General features: G+C 37.0%; 2 protein-coding genes across 2 annotated transcripts in view; both read left to right on the forward strand.

Moving 5' to 3' along the window:
• The window catches only part of LOC107567502 (vesicular glutamate transporter 1-like), a 17384-nt gene extending 4583 nt beyond the window's left edge, over positions 1-12801 (forward strand). Inside the window, exons 2-9 of the mRNA XM_016253203.1 lie at positions 8741-8993; positions 9825-9943; positions 10215-10329; positions 10491-10578; positions 10764-10850; positions 11537-11679; positions 11874-12023; positions 12658-12801. Coding sequence (XP_016108689.1) covers positions 8741-8993; positions 9825-9943; positions 10215-10329; positions 10491-10578; positions 10764-10850; positions 11537-11679; positions 11874-12023; positions 12658-12801 — 1099 coding nt within the window. The remainder of the gene's footprint in view (positions 1-8740; positions 8994-9824; positions 9944-10214; positions 10330-10490; positions 10579-10763; positions 10851-11536; positions 11680-11873; positions 12024-12657) is intronic.
• Positions 12802-15636: 2835 nt separating this feature from the next.
• On the forward strand, positions 15637-21393 carry LOC107567516 (GTPase HRas-like). Its single transcript, XM_016253210.1, has 5 exons — positions 15637-15962; positions 16541-16652; positions 16865-17043; positions 18621-18780; positions 20105-21393. Exons 2-5 carry the CDS (start codon positions 16542-16544, stop codon positions 20216-20218), a joined length of 564 nt encoding a protein of 187 aa, XP_016108696.1. The 5' UTR covers positions 15637-15962; position 16541; the 3' UTR covers positions 20219-21393.
• Positions 21394-21539: the final 146 nt, after the last annotated feature.

Here is a 21539-nt window from a genome sequence, read left to right on the forward strand (position 1 = left end):
GTTTTTGAGCAACATACAGAATATTAGGAACAGTAGAATTTGTTCATTTTTTCTTTGATTTGTTTCCTAAAAAGAAGAAAAATAAAGACTGTCATCTTTATTTAACCTAAATCTGTAATTACAGTTTTTTAATTTTAGTCATATAATTCATATACATATCATTTATATAATTTCATATCATTTAGTTATATAATTTCATATACATAATTTGATTTAATAATAACCCAATTTGAAGCAAAAACAGAATGTTCTGACTAGCTTTGTGAAATTATGCTACATGCCTGAAGAAACCAAACAGCAGAAGCTCTGAATGAGACGCAGATTCTCTCTCTGACAGCAGGAGGCGCTTCTGGAACACCAGATACTGCGTTTCCTTGCTTGCCGCTGTAAACAAAGCAGCGCTGCGCTGAAACACTGCTTTAATATGAATTATACAGAGACGAGATGAAAAGAAAATGCCACGTAAACTTTTCTGAAGACAGTCAGTTCCCCTCAGAAACACATTCATACAAACCCCAAATCAATATTGAGGATTTTCTTTTAATAGTTCGTGCATCATGAATCTGCCTGCTACAGTATTTTTCTCTGTGCGTCCATCTTCAGCGTCTCAGGCCTGTGTTAACGGGCGTTTACAGACTTCATATTTTCACATAAATGACATTTTGGAAAACGATTGCATTGCAACGCAGTTTGTGCAAGTCCGGAACAGAGACGAGTTGCTTGCAATAAGACAAAAAACGGCCAGTTGCCGATCGCGTAAGTTCCAGAGGAAGCTCCTTCGGCCGTCATACACACAGGTGACTGACCGCTCGCTCGCACCAACAGGAGGAGGAGACGTGTTACTCTCTACACTGCACTCAACCTGAGGGATTCCTACACTTTCAGTCTTTGAGGAGACATGAAAAACAGCGCATACCGCAGGAACGGTATAACGGAAAATATGAGCGGTTTTGAAACCGTGACATTTTCAAATCGCGGTATACACTCTTAAAAATAAAGGTGCTTCAAAAGGTTCTTCAAGCATTGCCATAGAAGAACCATTTTTAGTTCCACAAAGAACCATTTAGTCAAAGGTTCTTTAAAGAACCATCTCTTTCTTACCTTTTTGTAATCTGAAGAACCTTCTTTCGCCACAAAGAACCTTTTGTGAAACAGAAAGGTTCTTCAGATGTTAAAGGTTCTTTATGGAACCATTTAGACAAAAAGGTTCTTCTATGGCATCGTGAAGCACCTTTATTTTTAAGAGTGTACCTTGAAACCAGTAATCGGCCCATGCCTACTGTGCACGTGAGCGAGTTATTTCAAATGAACCTTTTTATTCCACCTGAGCGCCAGGTAGCGTTGCATCACCGCACAGCTCGCGCTCAGAACATTGGCAAGTTCTGATTCCACGCACTAGTTGATAAAGCGGACCGCTCTCAGAGAACAGGAAGTCAATGGGCAAATTTGGTCTTAATACGCCATGAGTACTTAGTAGTAAACATAATACAAACGTTCCATAGCATACAAAAAGAACAAGTAGGCTATTTTATATGCTAGCCTATTAGTAATAAGAATGAATGGTAGCTAAATAAAGTAATTACTTCAACAACTAAACTGTATTATGTTTTACAACTAATTAAGAAGGAAGGAAGTATTTTGTCTTGACAGATTTGGTGTTGAGCACATTTGGCTGGCGGGGGAGCGTTTTAAATACCTTGTTAATTCGATATCTGTCTTAGGTGCAAATTCAGACAGGATGGACTGCTCAAAGGTCAAAGTACATCCCTTTCGAGAAAAAGTTAATCTAATGCCTGGAAAAATGTTTGATAACCACTAGCATCAATGTCCTGTTTTATAAAAAATGTATTTAAAATAAATATACAACATTTTGTAGATCATCACACAGTCACGTCAATATCCAATGGTGACATTTTGCATAACCATGCGCTTTTTCACGTACACTTCCAATGGATTTTAGGTAGCAATGAGACATTTAAATCCAACTCGAAAATAGCCCATGAGAAACACACACAGCTGTCGGCCCTACAAATCCCTGCACGCCCCCTCCCCATCACTTCCTCTTCTCTGTGATCTCGCTGGATTAAGTGAAGGGCGGCACGCGACTCCCATTTTTTAGTGGCGCTGCATGTGCGCAGTAGTTTCCCTCAGTGAGTGAATTTAGTCTAATATAACTTTTCGAATAAATCGTACTTTTGTCCGCATAATAGATGTCTCATATCTGATAACCTGTGCCTTTAAGTGTAGTGTGAAACGAAAGGTATTGTATCTGTGGAAAGTTTGTGTTAAAAGTAAACTGCTGATCTGGACTTCTGCCTCTCCTCTTTAGCTGTGACTCTGTGTCCCTGATAATATTTTAGAGAAAGCATCAGCAGCTGATTAATCATTTAAAGCTCAGCAATGCGTCTCCTTCTCCTACTGTTTCAGCCTCACAGGCCAGCAAGCACACACCTCACACCTGCAGTTTTCCCTCTGTCATCCCTCCTCCATCTCTCCACCTCACTCTGCACATTCAGTCATCCCTCATTGAGGAATAGATGCGTTTTCAGACCTGTGAAATTTGTTTTTTTAATATAGTAAATTCTCTTAAAACACACTTTTCACTGTTTGTTGACAATGGCCAACATATGGCTCACAGGTAAATACTCAATTTTCTTAAAAAAATTATTGACATCTTATCCACCAACATTGTGTTTATAACAATCTGTATACATTGTAAACATTTTTAAGATGCTTTTGTTTTGCAAGGGATAATTTCATAGCTTTATGATCCTGAATACATAATTCAAATGCCATTTTCACACATAGTAAATCATTTGACAAAATTGAAGTTTGATAAATTACAGCTATTCTGTTTATTGGGAGCTTGTGAGAATGGTTCCTGACATAGGAGTTATATGCTGAGAATTAAAATGAAACAGCCACACAGTTCTTTGTAAAAATATGAAAATAGCGCAATGGTCGCTGGAGTTTGGCAAAACCATGCCACTTAAGTTGAGAGCATCACGTGACTCCAGCTATTCTGTTTACAAAATTATTTTACTTCAGTGATTTTTACACATCACATCTTATTTCAAAGCATGTGCTTCATCTCTCTTTCATAACCAAATACACTAACTGTTTTTAAATTATTATTTTATTTGTGATGACCCAAGTTTAGCATGCATGTAAGTGCCAGTAGTTGAAGAAACACCCAAACATCTTGTACTTTCATATCTTTGCTCCATAATGAATTCAATTTTTGTTCAGATTTCTGACACGTTCTGATTCCAAGAGAAACATTTAGGTTTTAATTAAAAATGAAATTAAAACTTGCATTTACAATTATAATGTGTGGTAAGATAATGTTTCTTAACTGTGCCAGGCACTATTTTGCACCGATTTTTATTCATATTTGTCGTTCCTATTTTTCGTGTTGACTTGACTGCTTATCTGAAAGCATGTGAAGGTCAGGCTGCTGGGATGTGTATAAGTTTGCATGTGTGTGTGTGTGTGTGTGTGTGTGTGTCAGGAGGGGGGAAGTATCTCCCCAGGTGACACGGTCCCACTGAGACCCAATCTGTTCAATAGACGCAGGGGAGGGTCAGAGGAGTTTGGCAAAAAAAATCCTAGAACAACACTGATGGTAGAACAGAAAGAAATGTGTAGGGGAGGGGCAAACGAGATTTGTGGATGAGTTTTAATCTGTTACCTTTATTCAATATCATCAGAATTGTTCATGAAATTAACCAAACAAGGTCAGAGTGGCGAGTAGATTCAAATCAGAACACCTCTCTGTACATGAAACAACAGGAGAGTAGTGAGACAAGATGATAAAAGGATGAACAGAACATAGATGAAGTGATGGTCAGAGATAGAGAGGGGGCAGGGAGAGAGAACTGTAGGATTATGTAATTTTTTTTACTGTTGTGCCTTCATCCTCTTACAGCAAGATTAAATGGGAAAAAGAGTACATGTGTGTCAATGTGTGTTTGTGTGCGTAAAAGACCTTTGGTGTCAGCAGAAATCTACATGTCTTACCTCTTAAATACAATTTTGCAACAGTAATGAACCATGTAACATGATCTTGCACTACAATATGAGATGCATTAGAGCATGATTTGTAATTCTGTATTTTTTTTTTTTTTTTTTTTTTTTTTTTTTTTTTTTTTTTTTTTTTTTTTATCTGTGATGGTCACATGGTGTAATACATGTTCATCATAAATAATCATAATGCTGTCCTGCAACATGTAAATATTGTAAAACTGTCATTGTTGAAAATGATGTAGGCTAAAAGGTGGCTATGTCTGAAATCACATACTTTCTTTTGAATAAGTACTTTAGTTAGTAAGCACTTACGTAGTACTATAGTATGAATGCAATCTGGATGTACTACATTAATTATACTGTAATTTTCATGCAACCTATCAGCATCATTTGTGTCTCCTCATGGTCATTCATGTTTTAGGACTGTAATTTTAACTAAATAAAAATGAGAAATGTTCCTTTGGCAAATAGCTGAAATAAATATTTTTGTATTTTATTTAATTTTTTATTTATTAGCAATTAACGTTTATTTATTTCAAGTAACACAAATGTTTTTTAATGGTTTTAATTTTAGTTTCCGTTAATAATAACCTTTGAACATTCAAAGCATAATCAAAGCAGTCAATGCTGATGAGAACGTGAAAGAGATGTGTGTATACTTGGGAATTGTACACCTGAGCATGCTGGCCTTGAAACAGCCATTTGATGAATCTATAATATGCAAATGAGATCAATAAAAACTATTATTCATTTGCTGATATAGTGCTGTTATAATGAGTATGCAGATGTGTTTGTATCTGATGCAACTTTGTTTAACTGTGAGATATTTATAATATGCTGACATAGAAGTAGATGCTATTGGACAGGATTCTGTCAGCGTGTCTTTTATCCATATAAAGTGTTTGTCATAGCAAGGTCCTCATACCACCCCCTTCTGCGGTACACCTGTCTCTTATTAGATGGTCTAAACACACACGCATATATACACATACAGGTCAGCGGGTGCGTCATCAACCTTGGGACGAGATGCAGAAGTGCATGATCTGTAATCCCGTTTTTTTTTTTTTTTTTTGCAATGGTCACATGGTTTAAAGAGGTAAAATACACTGTGAAATAAATATTAATCACAGCCAACAGTCATTCTCATTAGTAGGTAGCATATGTGCTGCTGTTGGCAGCAATCTGTTTTTAACTAGCTTTAACCTTAATTACACATCTTCCTGAGTGAATGTGTGTGTTATATTGGAGACAAACACACACTTCTGTCTTCTCTTTCTCCATCTCTCTCTCGTTCCACTCAGTCCCTCTTTTTTTTCTCTCGCTCATATTTATCTCCGGAAGTCTATAATTTCTGTAATCCTAATCTGAGGGCGGGGCCACAGATTATCAGTGGATAAGAGATGGAAGAGGGAATATGAAGGGGAGGGACACGCATGAGTCATGGGAGTTATAATTGAAACACATTGCTATTTTCTAATGTCCATGAGACACCTTTTTAGTTTCTGTACAGCACATCATGGCTGCAGAATTAATCTGCTCCTCAACATACAAGCACACATGTGCAATCATCTCCCTCTCATTTCTCTTCTCTTGTCTCTGATTGTGAGTTGTTTGAGGTTGAGGGGATTATAAGGGATCTGCTTTTGTAGGAACAGTGACAGAATGAGAGAAACAGAGAGAAAGAAGTATAGAGGGAGAAAGAGATTAAGACAGATATTGTGATATGTGTATGAGATCCGTGGAGCTCAAAAGTACCGTAGTTCTCTGAATTTGATACAACTATATATTACATTTTAAGGCTGCATTTATTTGATAATAAATACAGCAAAATCGGTATTATTGCAAAATATTATTATAATTTCCAATAACTGTTTTCTGTTTTAATATGTTTTTAATTGTCATTTATTCCTGTGATGAAAAGCTGAATTTTCAGTTATTATTATTGCAGTCTTCAGTGTCACATGATCTTCAGAAATCATTCTAATATGCTGATTTGCTGCTCAAGAAACATTTACTATGATTGCGGTCTTATTATTACTTTATGTAAAAAACCATGTAACATTATTTGAAATAGAAATCATTGATTTCTTTTTCTTACATTCTTAGTGTGATTTGTGAGAATGACACATTTTAACATTATATAGGCCTAGTCACACTGAGAGTGTCTGTGTGTAAAGGACAGATTTAATGCATTAATTTGGCGAGCAGATTTAATGGTGAGCATTTTCTCTGCAGATTAAAATCATATACTTATTGTAAGCTTCAGAGCATATGTCTGTGAAAGTGTTTGCTCGTGTGCTTCTATGTAAGTGTGTTTTTATTGGCTGTAAGCATTGCAGACAGGTTGCACACCCAGATGGTCTCTCTTTAGGTCTCTGCTGGACTCCCATGTACTGCTATCCAGTGAGATGCCTCATTCTTGTTCCATGTCCTCTCTCCCTCTGTATCTTCCCTCTGCATCCCACCTGCTTTTAGGTGTGTTTGTGATGTAGTTTTATGACTTATGAGGGTTCCCTAGTGGATGTGACTTCACAGACTAGCTCCATACCTGTTAAGTGTAATAAAACATAGTTAGAGATGATCTGAATGGTTCATAAAATATTTTAATATAAAAGCTAAGCACACGGTGCAATAATACTTAAAATGGCTGCAACATTTTTCATTAGTGGGTGAATGGTAACCAAAATTAACCGAGTTTGACCCCACAATGAGCAAGACATAAACTAGTACCATTGTGTCCTTGAGTAAGACACTTAACCTCAGATTAATCCAGTACTATCCCTATAGTACGTGGCCTAAAAATTGCTTTGGATTAAAGTCTTTTTAAACTTTGACCCTCTACAGGGCTTTTCACACCTGAAATAGTTAACAATGTGTCAGTCTAAAACCCTGGGTAAGGGGTATTCAAATTCATAATCTGACATTTCACACCGTATATTTATAAACCCTGGGTTAATGTTCTTATTTGCATATGTTTGGTGTTGCGTTTTATTCTGGAATTTAATCCCGCGGCGCAAAAAATTAACGTTTCCCCTACAAATTGGGTGCTTACAAATAAGAATAAACAAAATATTGGAGATGAATGTGACAGACAGGGAAAGATTTGGCATGCAAATTGATACAGTATAGCCGCTATCAGAGACACAGGACAGCAGCAATAAACAAGCAACAATATCTGCAGAGACAAAACAGTATGAAAAGTCAGCAGCCTATTCAAGTCAGCGGCAACATAAGCGATGACAACCTCAGAGAAACAGGACAGGTTAGCGAACTTGCACGATCCACAGACTTTGATGTTGGAAAAATGGGCAAGCATGAAAACAAGACGTTTTCAGATTTAATTACCTTTATGTCTGAAAAGTTTAGGACAAGAAGCTCTTAAATTTGCTGGCTACTTTAAAAAAAAAAAAAGTATAATAAAACTGCAGATTTAAAACTTCTATTCTGCTATTACCTTGTTGCTGCGGTGTTTAGCCGCTCCGATGGGTTTTATATTTCTTTATTGTCACTGCCTACTGAGAATAGGTAGGAAAACTGTTAAATATTAGGGCTCGACAATAAGGGTGCCCGATAGCATAGCCCAGGGCCAGCAGGAAAAAACGCTCGGGACAGTTGACAGATTTCTCACTGGATCAATTGGGCCACTGCTGTGTGCTCACACATGTTTAGCATTTGCACATGTTATTAAGCTTTACCAAATTAAACATTCAATAAATTTCAAAGCATTAGAAGATGCGGAAAGCACACAAAGCGCAAGACTAGGCGAAAGACACACAGCGAGCCCCGAACTACACTCTTAAAAATAAAGGTGCTTCGAAAGGTTCTTCAAGCGATGCCATAGAAGAACCATTTTTGGTTCCACAAAGAACCATTCAGTCAAAGGTTCTTTAAAGAACCATCTCTTTCTTACCTTTTTATAATCTGAAGAACCTTCTTTCACCACAAAGAACCTTTTGTGAAACAGAAAGGTTCTTCAGATGTTAAAGGTTCTTTATGAAACCATTTAGACAAAAAGGTTCTTCTATGGCATCGTGAAGCACCTTTATTTTTAAGAGTGTAAGTTTCTCTTTCACGTCTTCTTGCACTTTAATGGACAAATACACCTTGCCAATTTGAACATCCAAGCGATGTTAACCTATTCAAGTGCAAGAAGATGTGAATAACAACTCCAAAAAAAAAACCTCACCATAAAAACCTAAAGCATATCTTTAATTTGTATCTTTGTTCTACTTATTTGTGCTATTGCTTGTAATTTGTTCATTTGTTCTTATTTACTGACTGTTCACTTGTCTTTAATAATGTTTGAACTTTGTTAGACTAATAGTTTTTGCCATGGTATCGAAACTAAAACTAAAATTAAAACTTAAAAAAAAAATTTTTTTTACTTGAAATAAAATAAACCTTACTTGAAATAAAATAGAAAGGGGCCCGAATTTCTGTCTTGCATACCCCCCTCTCTTCGTGGCGCCCCTGCATCTAGCTTTAACAATGTACATGTTTGTCTACGCTGCAAAAGTGGCTCAAGGCTCCTCTGGAACAGGTGTAAAAAGGGGTGCTAGCCCTGCTTATAAATTACAACGTGAAGCGTTGCTTTACCTGGGGTTAAGTGCAGCGTTTAATGTTTTTGTATGAACTGAGAAAATCTTTAAACACTGTTATGCGGTTTATTTGAACTTAACTCACGTTGGCCTTTACTTTCTGTGTCCACATCCAGACTCCTGGAGAAACGGCAGCAGAATGGCGAGACTATCGAGCTGTCAGCGGAGGGCCGCCCGGAGCTGGTGGAGGAGAAGGAGCTTCCCGTCGTGGACTGCACGTGTTTTGGGTTGCCGCGTCGTTACATCATCGCCATGCTGTCAGGCCTGGGCTTCTGCATCTCGTTCGGCATCCGCTGTAACCTGGGTGTGGCCATCGTCAGCATGGTCAACGACCACACCATTTACTACGGAAAGAAACCTGTCATAGTGGTCAGTGTCACATTAATAAAGATCATCCATTCGAGTTTAAGAAAATTAATGGAAACAGAATGAAGAAATTGGGCATTTCTGAGTTTATTAAGGGGCATATTTTAAAATTGAAGATAAAAATGAGATTCATTAAGCAAGAGCCTACTGTCAGTTTGATATGCTATGTCAATATGTCAGTAATGCCAATAACATCAATATCTAAATACAAGCATACATAAATATATGCAAATTGACTCGGTCACTTCAAATTCCAGTTTACTAACATTAACCAGTTAGAGTTTTGGCTCTACATAGTGTGCACTGTGAGGTTTCCCTGTAGAATTTCACACAGCTATGCTTTGTTTAATAAGATTTTTAATAATTATATTATTTTAAAAATAGGTATTATTATTATTAGACAAATTTTGATCAATTTATTTTATGATCTGTTATTACTATTATTAGGCTATCTTACCTATACTGAACAGAATTATAAACGCAACACTTTTGTTTTTGCCCCCATTTTTCATGGGGGCAAAATCAAAAGTGTTGCGTTTATGATTTTGTTCAGTGTATATATTTAGTTTTATATTTTTTATTTTACTACTTTGTTGATTATTTTACTTCTTTCTCACATTCCCCCCTTCCCTTGTTTGTAAATATAACATGACACAGAAAAAGTGACTGAGGTTAATTCAGGTTATTTGATGCTTTGAAGAATAGTGCGTAATAATTTTTTATTGATTAAAACCTGAACTGACAAGGTATGCGACAGTATTCTCAGATTTTGCACAGAAAGCTTTCGAATATAAGTTAGATGCAAGGAGTTTGACTATCTTTTTTCCCACCCAGGCTGCTCAGTTCACATGGGACCCCGAGACGGTAGGGATGATACACGGCTCATTCTTCTGGGGTTACATCGTCACACAAATACCTGGGGGATTCATCTGTCAAAAGTTTGCCGCTAACAGGTAATGTGATCAGCGAATTGATGTTTTCTCAAGTGTTCTTTTTCTGAAGAGTTTTATGAATGAAAATGAGTCAATCTTGCATTGCAACAACCTACCCCATATATAATGAAAAAATTATATAATTATAATAAAATTATATAATGACAGTGTGTGTTCAGCAAATGTCAAAAATGAAACCTTTTTTCCCCAGCCCCATGTGATGAGATATTAGCATGGTATTTCATTGGGATTAGGCCTCAGTTGACTGTACTGCATGTGTGTTTGGTCTCAGGGTGTTTGGCTTTGCCATTGTGGCCACGTCGATGCTGAATATGCTGATCCCAGCAGCAGCAAGAGTTCACTATGGGTGTGTTATCATGGTCAGGATTTGCCAGGGGCTTGTGGAGGTATGCCATCTGTGTGCATGCGTGGATTTGTGTGGATCTGAAGTAGCCGGAAATATTAATGTTTTATTAGTCCAAATACATAGCATCACACTAAGGATTTTTTGTGTGTGTTACCATCATGGTTATATATATATTAAATCAGTTTATTACTCTACTGGAAGGGTGTGTCATATCCTGCATGTCACGGCATCTGGGCCAAATGGGCTCCGCCACTTGAAAGAAGTCGATTGGCAACAACAGCATTCTGTGGTAATTTGTCTAACGATCATTTGAATCCATAAATTATATAAACCTTGTAATCAATAGAATTTATATATTTTTGTGATTATTTGAACCTTGAATCAAGTTTTGATTTTGTAAAAAGCTGACATTGATGATAATGTTAGTGAATAGCACTAATAAGAGGAAGCATACTAAGAAACTGTATGTTATAGGTTCATATGCCGGTGCTGTTGTTGCAATGCCTTTGGCTGGAGTTTTGGTCCAGTACACTGGATGGTCCTCAGTGTTTTATGTGTATGGTAAGTAGCATATACGCGTCATTTTAATTATATGCAATAATATTTGATATAAAACTTTTGTTTATTTAATGATCCAAGTAAAAGCGAACACTTTAATATATAATATACAATATACACACACTATCACTCAAACGTTTAGGGTCAGTAATACTTTTATTCAGAAAGGATGCATTAAATTGATCAAATATGAAAGTAAAGACATTTATAATGTTACAAAACATTCATTTTTCAAATAAATGCTGTTATTTTATACTTTATATTCATCAAAGAATCATCAAGCATCAGCATCAGCATATTAGAATGATTTCTGAAGGATCATGAGACACTGAAGACTGGAGTAATGATGCTGAAAATTCAGCTTTGCCATTCAGCTTTGAATAAATTACATTTTAATATTTAAATATATAATAAATGATATATTTAATTAATTTAATTATATATTTAAATTACATATATATTGAAATTGTACGCAGTTATTTTAATTTGTAAAAATATTTCAAAATATTACTGATTTTTACTGTATTTTTTATCAAATAAATATAGCCTTGGTGATTGTAAGAAACATCTTTCAAAAACATTTGAAAAATCATGCCAATTACCCCAAAAACAGACCCCAAGCTTATACTTTAGTGTATATATAATATATAATTTTCATTATATATAATAATTTTTCACTCTCCTCACAGGGAGTGTTGGGATATTCTGGTATCTCTTCTGGATTCTAGTTTCCTATGAGAGTCCAGCTGTTCACCCAACCATCTCACCAGAGGAGAGGAAGTACATTGAGGATGCCATCGGGGAAACCGCCGGCCTGGTCAACCCTCTGCAGGTACAAACACAGGCATTATTTTTCTTTCTTCTTCAATCACTCTTCCACACATCCCCCTCCCTCTGTCACACACACACACACACACACACACACACACATACAGTCTGGTTTGCTACTCATTTCTCATCTCTCTAATTGCTGCTTGCTGCACTGTTCTGGATATGTTCGACCTCTGGTTTTTCGCTACCCTGCAGAAATTTAAAACTCCCTGGCGGCACTTCTTTACCTCCATGCCGGTGTATGCCATCATCGTGGCCAACTTCTGCAGAAGCTGGACCTTCTACCTGCTCCTCATCAGCCAGCCCGCTTACTTCGAGGAGGTGTTTGGCTTTGAAATCAGCAAGGTGACACACACACACACACACACACGTCTGGTTTGCTATCCTTGTGGGGATTCTCCATAGGCATAATGGTTTTTCTACTGTACAGACCTTATATTATATTGCCCTACACCAACATTACAACCTAAACCTACCCCTCACAGGAAACTTTGTGCATTTTTAGATTTTCAAAAAACTTAATTCTGTGTGATTTATTAGCTTGTTTACCCGTGGGGACCTCAATTTATGTCCCCACCGTGACACGAGTCCCCATGAGTCTGTGTGTATTCAGGTTTAAGTCTCCACCAGATTAGAAAAACAGGTACACACACACACACACACACACACTTAAATTGGTGATGCTCTACAACAGTGCTTCTTAACTGGTGGGCCACAACCCAAAAATAAATCACATGTCTGGTATGAAGGGTTGCAGACTGCAGGAAAAGGCAATGCTAAATAGAAACAATAAAATGCAACAGCATATAGTAATTTATAAATAATTTGTAGTTACCTTTAAAGAGTTTATAAGTAAAATGTTTGTCCTAAAACAAAACCAGCTGAGAAACACAGTATGCACACATATAATGCAGTATTGTGCAGGTGGATGAAGATGTTTTGTTCAATAACTAATCTTTTTGTTCCTTCTGTCACTCAGGTGGGGTTGGTGTCCGCACTTCCTCATTTAGTGATGACCATTATCGTGCCAATTGGAGGACAACTTGCTGACTACATGAGAACACATAATATAATGACCACAACGAATGTCCGTAAACTCATGAACTGTGGAGGTAAGATGTAGATAAGTCATTCGGGTTTCAGATTGAGAATACAGCGGTGCTCTGTGAATTATATGTTCAGTATTTTAGGCTTCCTGCCAAAATCACTGTAATGCACTTAAAATGACACAGCGATATTAGACATGTTCATGGATGTGGTGTACGAGTATACAGTATATGAGCTTCTGTGTGTGTGTGTGTGTGTGCTCATGGTGAGTGTGTATGTGTAAGTTTCCATATTGTGCACAGTTCCTTTTGTTTTATCCAGTGCTTTAAATGGTAAAATGGTTCAAGCAAATCTATGGACGTGTAGACATTTATTTGATCATAAGTTTGTGCACTTATACATGATATCCTTAAAGGGACAGTCACCAAAAATGATTATTCATTCATTATTTACTCTTTATGTGGTATATATATATATATATATATATATATATATATATATATATATATATATATATATTTAAAATGTATCATAATATTTTAAATATATGGTTTAATATATAATGATTGAATTTTCATTTTGGCCTAAACTATTCTTTAAACATGACTGAATGTGTGTGCAAGTTTAAACGACCCAGATCCTCATCATTGGGTCAGTGCACAAGCGTGTTTTCATCCTTTGATGTACTATATTAGTCACATATACTCGTTTTCACAAGCTTACACACATGCACACATTCAATAAATCGGTGGATGAATCTATTTTGCGCACATTGAAGGTTTACTGATATTACTGCCAGGCAGACTTATAAGCATTTACACATGACATTTACATTTATGAATTTACAGACACTTTTATCCAAAAGGTATACATGGGAACTTACATAGCTGATGCTGATGCCACGAGTCAAAATATATCGACACGCACAAACACAGAAAATGCCAGGTGAATTACAAGGTGTAAGTGTCGAAATTCTGAGAAGTTGATGGATTGTATTCTCAGCATATACAGATTTCATCATGTGCATCCATTTAGAGGCCATTCAGTCAGTGCAGTATGATCTTAGGGAATCAATCAGAAAACAGCATTAGGGAATGGAAAGAGGATGATTAATTATTGACCAACTGATTCTGCCCTTTAATTTGATGTTATTCTGCTTCATGTGTTTGTAATTTGTTGCGCTTATTTCCTGAATCTTTCATTTGTTTCTTTATTTTGTTTTCCTAAATGTAACTTGACTTGTCAGCACAATATAAACAAAACAACAAAAAACATGTTTTCCCTTTGGAGGAAAAACTGAAATAATAATAATAATATAATTTAAAAATGTGTACAAATTGTGTATGTGAAAATTCCCTGTGTACAATAAAACTTATTAAATGTATAAACTGTAATATTTATTCTTTGCACTAATAACCGATCAAACAGGCACAAGAAACTGCTCGAGATAGCAGACGTGTGGTAGGCGATGTGTTTGTATGAATCTGCATCACAATACAAGCCAAATTCCATTTTTTCCAGCATCACTCTGATACTTGCCCACATGCACGCCAAGCTCATCAGTTTTTTTTCCCTCCAGTTTATACCTTTATTCACCCTCCCTAATACTCCTCTCCACCCACAGAAGGGCATCTGCTGTTTTCTAATCTTTGCCTAAAATCACCAAGATAATCCCTCTATCCATCTGTCATTCAGAGAGAAAGAAAGCATCTTTGCACCAGAGAGGGTTTGTTGTTGTTGTGTTGTCAGTGACATCTAGTGGTTAAAATGAGTAAACTAAATATAAGCTAAAATAATATATACGCTTTATACTGTATTTGACCATATTCAGATTCAAGTAGATTTGGTAAAAGGCTTTACATTGCCAAACAATTGTTAACATTAAATTACAGACATACACATTTACGCGTATAAAAAAAGAAAAGAAAAAAAGAATGTATAATAATAAGAAGGAAAAGGCAAAAACATTACACAAATGAGTTCTTTAAATGCTCTACACAATGATTTTGTTTTATTGGGAACATTTTTTATTATTGTTTATTACATTACTTATTAGACTTTAGCAATTGAATACGTTTACCCTTGGATTGTAAACCCTCTGCAGACTTACGTGACAACTAAGTAATGATAATAAAATTATTATTTGCCAAATGCTTTATTTGCAAATACAACTAGGCATTAGGTTTAGGAAACTAGCACTAAATGTACTTTCTGGTATATATTTTATTTTTCTTTAAGGGCTAGGTGTTCAGCGGAGACCTTGATGGCTTTTAGTTTTTTTTTTTTTACTTTAATAAACACTGTCAAAGTACAGTTAGGACTACAGTAATACACATGAAATCATAAAACACAAATCAAAAAAATATATATAAAATACTAAATATGTATACTAAAGGCATAAACTGCCAGGGTGTGCCGGGTTAAACATTATGTAAATATGTTGAAGGACTTACAAATGGAGACCGTCTTAATTGCTTTCTTATTATGTAAATGAAAAATAGTCTTAAAATAAATTTGAATTTATTTTTCAAGAACCCGAAATAAAGGATTGGTTTTACTGTACTTACACTTATCAATATGAAATTTAGCACAAATTAAAATTAAATTTATAATGTAGTACTCTTTCCTTTTATTTGAGGACCTTTGATCATAGACATAAGAAATGGTTTGAAAACCACTGGCCTAGGTATTTATTATGTCTATGCCTTTGATGGCTTGACGTGCGTCTCTGGCCTTTCAATATGTAAAACGAATCCGATTGGTCCATATTCACGGGGCGGGACATCAGTGGGAAATTGGAAAGAGGTATTGCACTACCATTGGTCAATACTTGCTTCCGTTTATTCCTCGCCCAATAGAATTTAAAAATCTGACGGGCCGGCTAAATCTCACTGGTCATCTCCTCCAGTGATCCCGCCTCCTCCTCGCCCTCAGTGAATCTGGGAGAGTCTTAGCCGAGAGGAGCTAATTCCTCTACGGGTGGATTTATGTGGGTTTTCGTAAAATTGGAACAGACTGGAGAAACATAGTTAAGATAAGACGAATTCTCGGTGTTTTTACGGGTGGATTTTCATCAGCCCGAATACTTCCAGCCTGTCTTCGACTCTCGGGAGAGTTTAGTTAGTCTGGTCGATCGTAATGTGGCTCAGGGGCTAATCCTTGGACTTCATTCAATACTAATTCATCTCGAAGCGCTTCGTTTGGGCGAGCCGAACTGATTTAATAACCACTCACGAGGTAAAATACACAAATAAGCCGGTAAATAACTTGTTACCTGTTGATAGAAGTTGAGATAAAGCTATAAAGAGCTTGCCGGCTAAGTAAATGTGATAGGAACTGTTTAAACGTTATCTTAACCCACAGTCTTAAATATGATTTGTTGATAATGCAGCAACTTAAAATCCCAGTCAAGCATTTTATGTAATATGTATGTTCTTTTCGGTTATTAAAGGAACAGTTCACCCAAAAAAGGAAAATTGTGTCATCATTTACCCACCCTCATATTGATCCAAGCCCATATGACTTTTCTTTCTTCTGTGGAACGCAAAAGGAGATGTTAGACAGAATGACAGCCCCAGTCACCATTCACTTTCACTGCATTTGTTTTCCATACAGGAAAAGTGGAGAGTGACTTATCTTTTTTTGTGTTCAGTCTTTTAACGCTGCCATAATTTGTATAAGTGTATCAGTCCGAGTGAGAAGCATGTATCTGTAAAGGTTATGTTTTTCCTAAGTTGCTCCTGATTAAATCCAATGATACTGCTATTTTCTGTTTCTAACCCTCTCCCCATTCACCTTCTCCTTCTTTCATCCAGAATGACAGAATACAAGCTGGTAGTTGTCGGGGCTGGTGGCGTTGGGAAAAGTGCTCTGACCATCCAGCTCATTCAGAATCACTTTGTAGACGAGTATGACCCCACTATTGAGGTAAGAGTTCACCTTCTTTAAAAGGGTATTCCAACCGAAAATGAAATTCGTCATCTTTTACTCCCCCTCATTTCAATCATGCATGAATTTCTTTCTTCTGTGGAATACAAAACAAGATATTTTGAAGAAGAATGTTGGTAATCAAACTGTTTTGTTTCCCGTTGACTTCCATAGTATGGTCAAAAAGTCATTTTTATGTCTATTCCATGCAGGATTCTTACAGAAAGCAGGTTGTGATTGACGGAGAGACGTGTTTGCTGGACATCCTGGACACCGCTGGTCAGGAGGAGTACAGTGCCATGAGAGATCAGTATATGAGGACAGGAGAGGGCTTTCTGTGTGTGTTTGCCATCAACAACGCCAAGTCCTTTGAGGACGTACATCTTTACAGGTACATAGCCAAACACATGTGGACAAACTGATATATGTAAACAATATTCGGCATCGGTTACCATCAAATAGTCTTTCAGACTAGGGCTGCACGATTAATCGAATGCAATTGTCATGCGCATTTTGTTATTAAAGCCGGTTCTGTAATCAGCAGGAAATCATCATCATGTGCTTTCAGATGGAGCAGAATTTACTTCACAGAGCCGTAGTTCACTGACAAGTTACGCAAAAAAAGACGATTTTATTGCGCGATTATGAAATCGAAGAAATTGTTTCGTGATAATGACAGCTGTTTGCATAGCTTCTCAGTGAAGTAAATGCTGCTCCATCTGAAAGCATGTGAAAATACCACATTATAACATTTTTACTCCAAACTCACTTCATAAGATGATGTGGCTTCTTACACAGAATAAGGCACGCAACATATTTCATAGTATTTAAGCAGTGATAAAGGCATTGCATTATAAATATACTTTATTTTAATGAAAATTTTAATAATAAGAACTCAGATAAACCATATATATTGCCGTAGTTGTGTGTTTATTAGTCACGTTGAATCAATGAAAGCAGTTAAATCTTCAGTTTATCCAGCTACCGCTATAGGCATTTCCTGGGTTTCTTCTGCTAGACGTATTTGGAGTTTCAGCACGAGAGTGCCCTCCGGCCTTCAGATGGAGATTTACTGCTGATCACAGAACCGTGCTTCACTGAAAGATACGCATGACAATCGCAGCTTCTGTCGAATCGCGATTTTGATTCCATTTCGATTTATCGTGCAGCCCTATTTCAGACAATAAGATAATCCATCTAAAAATGAAGATTGTCATTATTTACTCACACTCATGTCATTCCAGACCTGCATGACCTATTTTCCTCTGTGGAACATTGAAGATGTTTGGAAGAATGCTGGTAGCCTAACTGTTTCGGGTTCCATTCGCTTTTGTTGTATGGACAAAAAAAAAATATATATATATACAGTGGGTACGGAAAGTATTCAGACCCCCTTAAATTTTTCACTCTTTGTTATATTGCAGCCATTTTCTAAAATCATTTAAGTTAATTTTTTTCCCTCATTAATGTACACACAGCACCCCATATTGACAGAAAAACACAGAATTGTTGACACTTAAATGATTTTAGCAAATGGCTGCAATATAACAAAGAGGGAAAAATTTAAGGGGGTCTGAATACTTTCCGTACCCACTGTATATACATACAATAAAAGTGAAACATTTTTGGGTGGACTGTCCTTTTAATACTCTTATATTATATCTTGGATTTGTGGACCTAGACTGCATGATGGGTCTGTGTCGACTAACCGCAAATAAAGCTTTTTACTTCTTGAAAGCTTAGAATATGATCAAATGTTGCTAGACTGATTTTAAGCTAAAAAAGAAACAGGATGCAATTCAGCAGGATGACGTCACTGAACTGCATTGATATGCCAACTTCCTTTTTTAATGTGATTTAAAGTTGATGAGTAAGGAAACCATTGTGGGACTAGAGAAAGGCCTAGTAGAATTTCACAAATCACTCTGTGTGGAAAAATCAACCGTGTTGTGCTTTGTTTCTGTGCAGGGAGCAAATAAACCGTGTCAAAGACAGCGACAATGTTCCGATGGTGCTGGTGGGGAACAAAAGTGACCTGGCCTCTCGTAATGTAGAGACGCGTCAAGCCCAAGAGCTCGCCAGAAGTTACGGGGTCCCATTTGTCGAAACATCTGCCAAGACGCGACAGGTGTGTGGCACTGATTTTAAAGTAACACAAAACCGTTTCTTGCATTCCACTGCTCTGTTTTTCTATTGTTTTTCTGTGTAAACTTCTGCTAGACAGGAGCATTTGACCATTGTGCTCACATCTCGCGTCTTTTGCAGCATCTCGCACTTGACGCACAATTCTAAAAACACAGCGCTCAAGTTCAAATAAGTTAAAAAACATGTTTGTAGGCATTTTATGTCTATTTAATGCAGGATTCTTACAGAAAGAAGGTTGTGATTAATGTTGTTTATTGAACTAGTGTATAAAAGCAATATAAAATGCAATACAATAGGTTATAATGCTATTGGTCTGAATACCATCATATTCAGAACAACAGCAATCTTAGGGGTGATTCACACAGAACACTTTTTTTTACTTAGCAAAAAACTTAGTATAGGATAGTGTAGAAATGACAGGAAGGGAAGTGGGAGGGAGAGAAGAAGGGGGTGGGATTGGGAAAGGTCCTCGAGCTGGGATTCGAACTCGGGACGCCAGTAGTGCCACAGAACACATTTTTGCATTTTGAAAATACGAGACACAGGACAGTGTAGTGAAAAAGGACGCAAGATCTATGCCCAAACAGTTTACTACAGTGGGCCAAAAATGAAACTAAATGTAAACATAATACATAAAAATGAAACAAAAAGATAAATTAATAAGGCTGATGTGCTTCTATGAAAGACTTTTTCTTGTTCCTCCCCCCTCTTGTGAAATGTCATAGTGGGCCAACTTTTGCCCATTTTTATTTTTTGTACTACTTGCTCGAGTGCTGTGTTTTTAGAACACGGTGTCATGTGAGACTCTGCAAAAGATGTGAGATGCAAGTGCAACAATCAAACATCTACCAGATTTGACAAAAAACCAACAACAACAATGGAATAGCAGCGCGGTGGAATGCAAAAACGTGTTCTGTGTGAATGTTCCTTAAACATGAATGAATGTGGCTGCATTAGATGATGAAATATCACACCAAGTGATTGAGAAACAGAGCACACTAATCAAGCAGAATATTTCACAGCAGTTTGATAAGATTTGAGATGATAAAACCGTTTACACTAGACTTCAGTCACACGCCCTCTCCAAAACCCAACCCTCCAGAAGCATGTCAGCAAACCTGAAGACACAATGATGGTGATAACAGGACGAGTGTGCATTTGTTTATTTTTCTGGGGGCAAATCAGTGTAAAAGTATCATGTTTGTCATTTCATAATGTGCATTAGACGTTTTGACAAAACCAAAACTTTTGTGATTTCTCCTTGGCACCATTAGTTCTAGATCTGGCTTGTCTTTTTCTGTCTGCAGGGAGTTGAGGAGGCATTTTACTCTCTCGTGCGGGAGATCCGAAGATACAAGGAGACGAACCGCAGCAATAAGAAGAGCAAAAAGCACACACAGAGACGCTGCACTCTTTTATAGCGCTATACGCGTACAGCCTCGCACTGCCACCCCCGTGATAGCAATGCACTCAAGGCCACACACACACACACACACACACACACACACACTACTGTAGCATTACACATACATACACACCCCATTTCCTTTTCTTACCACTCTCTCTTACGCCACCAGCCTTTGAGGAATAGGAACCTGACTGGCTGTTGTATGTGTTTTGTATGTATGTGCGCGCGCATGGGACCTCAGTGAGAATCGAGCAACTGTGGAATTGCTTTGGAAAAGACATATTTCCAAATTCGTCTAGTCTCAAGTGGACTCGTCAACTTTGAGCTGCTGCGTCCCCTTCTGTGCTAAAAAGACCCGATGTGTGTCATAGTTTTACAGTCGTATTTTAGAGTCACAGCAGCAAGGAATCTTGTTTATAACAAATTCATCAGGTGGTGAAGGGATATACTTTATGTCGGTAATGGGTAAGTGTTTTTAAGTAAGCCTGATCACATCTCATCTCTTCAAAACTTTGTGAGACAGTCAGCACATCCGTGTGCATCTGTTAACGGTGGTCGGGAAAGAGGAAGCTCAGAAGTCCCCTAAAGTTTTAGTGGCCTGTGAGAAAGCACATGAGAGCCACTAATATAATGTTGTGTACACCTTAAGACGTGTTTCCACCTCATGCATTGTTGGATTTATTCAGAAAATATTTTTAGTACTTGCTCCATCAAATGGGGTTTCTGTAGTTGTCACCCTGTTTTTCTTTGTACAAAATTTACATTTGATCAATTTCTCTCCAGGTTACTATTGTTGTCATGGCTTGGACTAAAACTTAGCTGTCCTACACCTAATGCAGACCTTCTATAATTATGAAATTCATAAAAAAATCAAGCAGTATTTTATGGTAAAATCCTGTATTTTTGTAACCGTTAATATTGAACCATTTCAGTACACATACCAGCATTGTATTGGACATTAACATTTCATGTATTATGATGAATTGTGTAAAATGCCAGTTGTTGCCACTGGTGATGAGGCTTGGTTGGGAGGGCGAGACATTTATTTTATTTTTTTAAAGATTGACAGGAGAGACAGTAATGGTTTTGGTTCAGGCTAAACACGTGAACAAAACTTGTGATTGATGCATTGCCTTTGCCACATTGATAACTAGTTATATGTTTTGTGAATAAAGAGACTTTTGGCTAGATGAGTGTGTGATTTCCTCAATATTCAAACCTCCAATTGTAGTTGAAACTGAACTTTTCAGTTATTATATATCTGCTTTAAGTGTTACAACAGGTATAAAATGTGCTATTATGGTCATACCAGAGCAGTCGTAACAGTTTTTTCT

Source organism: Sinocyclocheilus grahami, unplaced genomic scaffold (genome assembly GCF_001515645.1).
Source record: "Sinocyclocheilus grahami isolate Dianchi unplaced genomic scaffold, SAMN03320097.WGS_v1.1 scaffold27.1, whole genome shotgun sequence".
NCBI classification, from domain to species: domain Eukaryota; kingdom Metazoa; phylum Chordata; class Actinopteri; order Cypriniformes; family Cyprinidae; genus Sinocyclocheilus; species Sinocyclocheilus grahami.